Genomic DNA, 5,945 nt, shown 5'->3' on the forward strand with positions numbered 1-5,945 from the left:
ACTTTTGCCATTAGTCATTTTTCGAGCTCTTAGCCCTAAAATTTAGTCCGAGCATTTTGCTCTTTAAGTCTCTACTAGGCACTTAACCCTGATTCTTTATCCAAGTACTTTGGCTCTCTCTTATTTTTTAGGCATTTGGCCCTTAAGTGCTTTTTTAGCTATTTAGTCTTGATTCTTCTTCCGAGCTCTTTGGCTCTTTATATTTTCCGGGCATTTTGGCCCTTAAGCTCTTTCTGAGCTATTTTCCTTTAAGCATTTTTCAGGCTATTTATCCTGATTCTACTTCCGAGCATTTTGGCTCTTGTATACCTTTTGGGTAATTTTTGTCCTTTAGCCCTTTTCAGACTATTTTCCCTTAAACGTCTCCCGATTTCTTTTGCTCTTATTCTTCTTTCGAGCTCATTGGATCTTCTGGGCATTTTTCCCTTATGCACTTTCCAAACATTTTTTCCTTTAAGCACTATTCTTGGATTTTTAGTCCTAGTTATTCTTCCGAGTGTCTTTTAGCTCTTTACCGAGCTCTAAGCTCTTTAGTTCTCTATATCATTTTGGGCTCTTTAGTGCTGAATATTTTTATGAGCATTTTAGCTCTTTTCTAGGTTCTTTTAGCCTTGAATATTTTTACGAGTGTTTTAGCTTTTTTCGGGCTCTTTAGCCCGGATTTTTTATCTAGGCTCTTTAGTCTGAATTTTTTGTCCGAACTCTTAGGCATTATATCATTTCGAACTCTTTAACCCGGATTCTTCATTCAAACTCTATGACTCTTTGTATTTTTCGAGATTCTTTTCCTTAAACACTTTTCGGGCTAGTTTTAGTGGTGGTGGTGTTGTTCACTTTGGATCGCATGGGTCCACCAATCTCATCTAATATTTGTGGTCTTTTGAATAGGATCCTTTGGTGGTTTTTTTGTGAACCCTATCAACTGTGCTTCTTGCTCTCTAAAAAGTTTTTAGTTCGCAAGCACCACAGTACTGCAGAGATTACCCGTGTCCTTTCGTTGGGTGCAATCATTTTAATTTTGCACATACCCGATCCGTTTTGTCAATAATTTTTTATTTCTGTGATAAATAATATTTTCATGAGTGACTAGTTTATTGTAAAGAAAAAAAAACATTTGTGTGAATTATCATTTATATATTTTTTTTTAATGATAAAATCAAAGTTTTAAGATTTATTATGATTTTTATCGATGGACTAAATTTAATTTAAAAAGATTAATTATATAATTTTTAAAATTTTATTTAATTAATAAAATAATTCTGTAAAATAAATATTTTTATTTTAACAATATTTATTAATTTCAACTTACATTCTCTTGTCAATCATATTATTTTCCCTTTTATTTATTAAAAAATATGCAAATTAATTAACTTAAAGTAAATTTAATATATTTTAATTTTTTATTAACACACATTAAAATTATAAAACAATACTTTGACATTAAATTTGAAGCATTTAAAACTTTTTTAGCTCTCTTAAAATTTATGTATTGAAGTTAAAAAGTTGGGCATTTATTTTCTCTTGAAAAAACACTTTCCACTATAATTATTTTTATTAAAGATACTTAAGCTTATATTGGATAAATCAGCATCAATCAAGACTTTAACGTTGCGACTAGTTTTAAATAACATAATACATTAAATCCAAACTAAACACACAATAGTCCACAACAATATCTAAAGATCAATCCTTAATTACAGTGGTATATATAAAATAAACTGATAGTAATTTGTATGCTAACTATTGAATCGGGTGAAAGAATGGTCAAGGTAATTCCAAGTAAGAGGCCTAAAAAAATCGGCAGCCTCAGTCTCTATAAACTCCATTTGTCCTTTCAATAGGTGCATGTACACTATCCAATCACCAGTCCATGCTGGACTTGGCATCGGCATAACATAACCAGCACTTCCGCCCCACGGAAAATGATATGATCCAAAAGCAGGCATCCCCCACCCAAAGTCAATCTTTGAAACTGGAAATCTTTGCCCTGAAGACACCACAAAAGCCGGTCCATCATCACTGCCACTACTGTATATCTTAGCCAACGCTTGCTCTGGTCTATGAGCCTCAACCCAGTCAATCAGTCCTAAGAAATGCTCTTTTGTCACCGCGCTTTCCAGGAAATCATGGACCTCACTAGCTATCCAACTCAAAGGATTTTCCGTTAGATCATCAATTCTCTTGCCTCCATAGGGGATAGATAGAACATTTCCAAAGTACGCATCCATTAGTTTCAACCTTGTCCTCCCATCCACCACAATGCCCATCTTGCATATCTTCACCACTTTAGACGCGTCAACTTTTTTAGCTGATTTGGCAACTAGTTGCCACAGAAAGGCGCTAAAAGACTCGAGTTTGGTTCTCTTGTTGCCATTGCAGTTTGCAAGTGATTGTAGTTGATTAAGCTGATCGGCTTTAACATAATATATGCGGCTTATTAGATTATCAAAATCAAGCTGAGGCTGGGGCTCTTTTGGAGGTTTTAGCTTGGAGATGGGTACATACATGTTGTTTAGGGAAGGGTCAATGCTGGCAGGACGTCTAGGGTTCAACAAAGATCGCCTGAAAGATGGCACCACTAAAAACTCTCTGGTTTTAGCCAACTCTGCCCACGACACAAGAAACATGTTTGCTGAATAAGCGTCTGCTATGCGATGATCAAACGTGCAAGACACCACTACACCACCGCACTTGAGTTCCGTTGCCTGTGAATTATGTGTAAATGCATATTATACATACACGCAAGTTATTGTGTCAATGGTTATTTAGAGATAAAAATGCAACATAAATTTGTAACATCGATCATATTGGTGTTAAGTTTATCTAGTTTGCACCCTAGGAAAAATATTTGTTACTAAAAATTTACTTCATAATTGACAAAATTATTATAAATTTAAAATGTTGCACAAAAATTATTATAAAAGAACAATTAATTCTTATCATTTATGCTCTCATACCTCAAATGGTAAATGATATGTTTATATATGATGGTTAGGGTGTAGATTTATAAAAAATCATTTTTATTTTAATATTTTAAGAAAAACAGAAAGTGAGAAAATTATTAATTCAGGGTATATATAGGTTCGTTGTTACTGTTGTTTCTTTGCTTTTGCTTTCCTTAAAACAAGAAACTGATTTTCATTTTTTATTTTGAGGATTTAAAAAAAGGTTTTCTACAATTTTTATGCAATAATACTTTGGATTTTTTTTTCTTTGTCAACTTCATAGTAAACTTCAATAAAATTTATGAATTCCATCTTTTCTCATTGATAATTACCAACAAATTTAATATATAAAATTCTCAATAGTCAAAAGATCTTAAATACTGAAAGGATGTTAACATTCAATAAAACAATAAAAAAATGGAAAATAAATCACAAAAACAAATGAGAAATCAAGTTAAAGAAAAAACCATTAATTTTTCATACAAAAATAGATTGGTTGTAAATAAATTATATAAATAATTTATATTTGTATAATAAATTCAATAGATATAAAATAAATATATTATATTTTGTGTTATATTAATTAAAATATGATATAACTATACCAAGTATAAATTAATTAATACTTATATTTGTATATTAATTAATTAATATATTTTGTGTTATATTATTATTTTGTTGTATCCAAAAGAAATATGACAATTAACTTCTATCATCTTATTAATTTTTCATATGAATTATGCATGTAGAATTTATTTTAAAATTTGTGAATAAGAAAAATATATATGCCACAAGTTTTGTAAATAAGAAGGAAATTGTAAAACGGAGAGGAAGAGAGACAACATGATGGAAGAGAAACAAAGGACCTACTCCACAAAATATATATTTGATAAAAAGTTTAAAACCGAAATTTGTAATTTTCTTTATTTTGTTGATTGTTTTAAGAAATGTTTTAAGTAAATGGATAACAAATGAATTAGCAATCCAATCACCGAATCTTTTGCAGCTTTTTTAAGAAAAATAAAGTGAAATTCCAAAAACGCAAACGTTGAAGTTTATGACATTGTTTTGACAAAAAAGAGAAGGAAAAAAAAAATTATGATAGATAAAGCCTAGTGGGGCATACTGCAAATACTTGATTTGTTTAAGGGTGGGATTGGAGATTGGCTGGTGGAAATGAGTCCAAGTGCCGTCAACCACTTTGGCTGGCAAAAGTCGTTGTTTGTTATGACCACTCTTAAGATTATGTATCCCTCGATTGAGATCGACAGGCTTAATTTATGTTGAATAATCCTTTAATCGTGTTCGGTTTTGGTATGGTAGGATTCAAATGTTAATATATAGTAATATACTAGTTGTTGTGTTTTTTTTTAATAATGTATTTTAATATTTATTTACTATATTTTGGATTTTAAATTATAATATAAAAGTTTATTAATGATATAATTTAAAAATTAGTTATTGATGTGTAGTAGTGTTATTTGAGTTCACGCTTACTTAATTGAGCTTTTTCTTGGGCCAAAGAGCGGAGTTGCTAAATCTTTTATACTTTCAAAGTCTAAGGCTCTCAAATGTATTAAATCTGTATAAAATTTTAAATTCAAAGAATCGTGTCATCTACTTTTTTTTTTTTTTTTTGAAATATTAAATCTAATATATAACTAAAACTAAAAATTAAAAATTTGAATTTTCTAAAAACTAAGGGAGTAATAAAACTATAATTATATACCGTTGATTTATTAGATATAGATATGATAAAGTGTGAAAATCTAATACGTGAATAACCTGGACAGCAAGCACTCCATCCTGCTTTTTGGGTACCAATTTGCCTTCAATGCTGTGGTCGGGGTTATACAGGTTAAGGTCTTTAAGGTCAACATCTGCAAAAGCCTCAAAAAAGTCCACGCCCCGGTTGTTGCATAGGATCTCTGGTTCTCCCAGAAAGTTTGTCACAACCTCACCGGCGAAGGAGTAGTAGGACACCAAAACTTGAGCCATGGCTTTCTTGAGAACAGCGACGTTGGATCCGAAATTCATCATATGGTCATTGCCTCTGTAACAAAAGAAAACACTCACGTCCACTGGAGGGAGGAGCAAGTCTAGGTTGGAAAGTGGCAGCCAATGTTCTTGCAATGGTAGCACTGCCGCCACCACATCCTTCTTGGTCACGGTGACAGTGAACCTGCCGTCTCCTCCTTCGGAACCCATTTTTATCTCGCTCTCTATGACTAAGTGATGATGAAACCAAATTTCAGTTGCTTGCAAGGTTTGCCAGGGATATGCATGTATTTTATAGGCAAAAGTGACTAATATTTTATGGGTAAATTACAATTTAAAATAATTGCATTTATTTAGTCAACATAGTTCTGCTGTTTCTTTGACCCAAAGAAAAAAAAAAAAAAACAGAAGCATTGGGTCCCCTAAAATTTTAAATATTTTCAGTGATATTGTGGTAATTTTAAAAGTTAATATTTTTATTACCTTATTAAATTTAAGAGAAGTATTGAAACATTTGAGTATCTTAAAATAATTAGTGATTAATTATTAATTTTATAAAAGTATAAAGTTTCCATAAAAAAATATTAGTAATAAAATACAATCTCACTGGCATTAAAAAAATCATAATTACCTTAAAAATAATTATAAATATTAAATAAATTAACAAATTCAAACTTAATATAAATTTATAATTCTATGCAGTGACGCTCAAATAAATCATATTTTACAAATATAAATTTCCCTTAGACTTTTTTAGAAAAGGAAACTAATTTCTATTATAATTAATTAAATATGTTGCCATATTATGCAGGCAGTGGGTATATACTTTGCGTTGGTTGTGGGTGGACTTTTTTTTTTTTTTTTTTTTTTTTTCACACACCTATTTGTTTTTCAGTAGCACACACCTAAACTTATACACGTAATCAATAAAAAATTTAATATATCATAATCTTACATAAATTGATGCAAAAATAAAAAATTACCACTAAAAACTCTGAAAAT

The 5,945-nt window shown here is 30.5% G+C and overlaps 1 protein-coding gene across 1 annotated transcript; it reads right to left on the minus strand.

Moving 5' to 3' along the window:
* Positions 1-1,555: 1,555 nt before the first annotated feature.
* Positions 1,556-5,194, minus strand: LOC110617116 (coniferyl alcohol acyltransferase). The gene is made up of 2 exons (XM_021759726.2): positions 4,731-5,194; positions 1,556-2,705 (listed from the first exon to the last, which is right to left on the minus strand). The coding sequence occupies exons 1-2, from the start codon at positions 5,151-5,153 to the stop codon at positions 1,737-1,739; spliced, it is 1,392 nt and encodes a 463-aa protein (XP_021615418.1). The 5' UTR covers positions 5,154-5,194; the 3' UTR covers positions 1,556-1,736.
* Positions 5,195-5,945: the final 751 nt, after the last annotated feature.

Source organism: Manihot esculenta, chromosome 6 (genome assembly GCF_001659605.2).
Source record: "Manihot esculenta cultivar AM560-2 chromosome 6, M.esculenta_v8, whole genome shotgun sequence".
NCBI lineage: Eukaryota > Viridiplantae > Streptophyta > Magnoliopsida > Malpighiales > Euphorbiaceae > Manihot > Manihot esculenta.

Bases quoted from the DNA above. Each gene is read 5' to 3' on its own strand.
- LOC110617116 (XM_021759726.2), bottom strand. From the start codon at position 5,153: ATGGGTTCCGAAGGAGGAGACGGCAGGTTCACTGTCACCGTGACCAAG. The intron at 2,706-4,730 runs GTTATTCACGTA...CATAATTCACAG, and splicing joins ATGGAGTGCTTGCTGTCCAG to GCAACGGAACTCAAGTGCGG.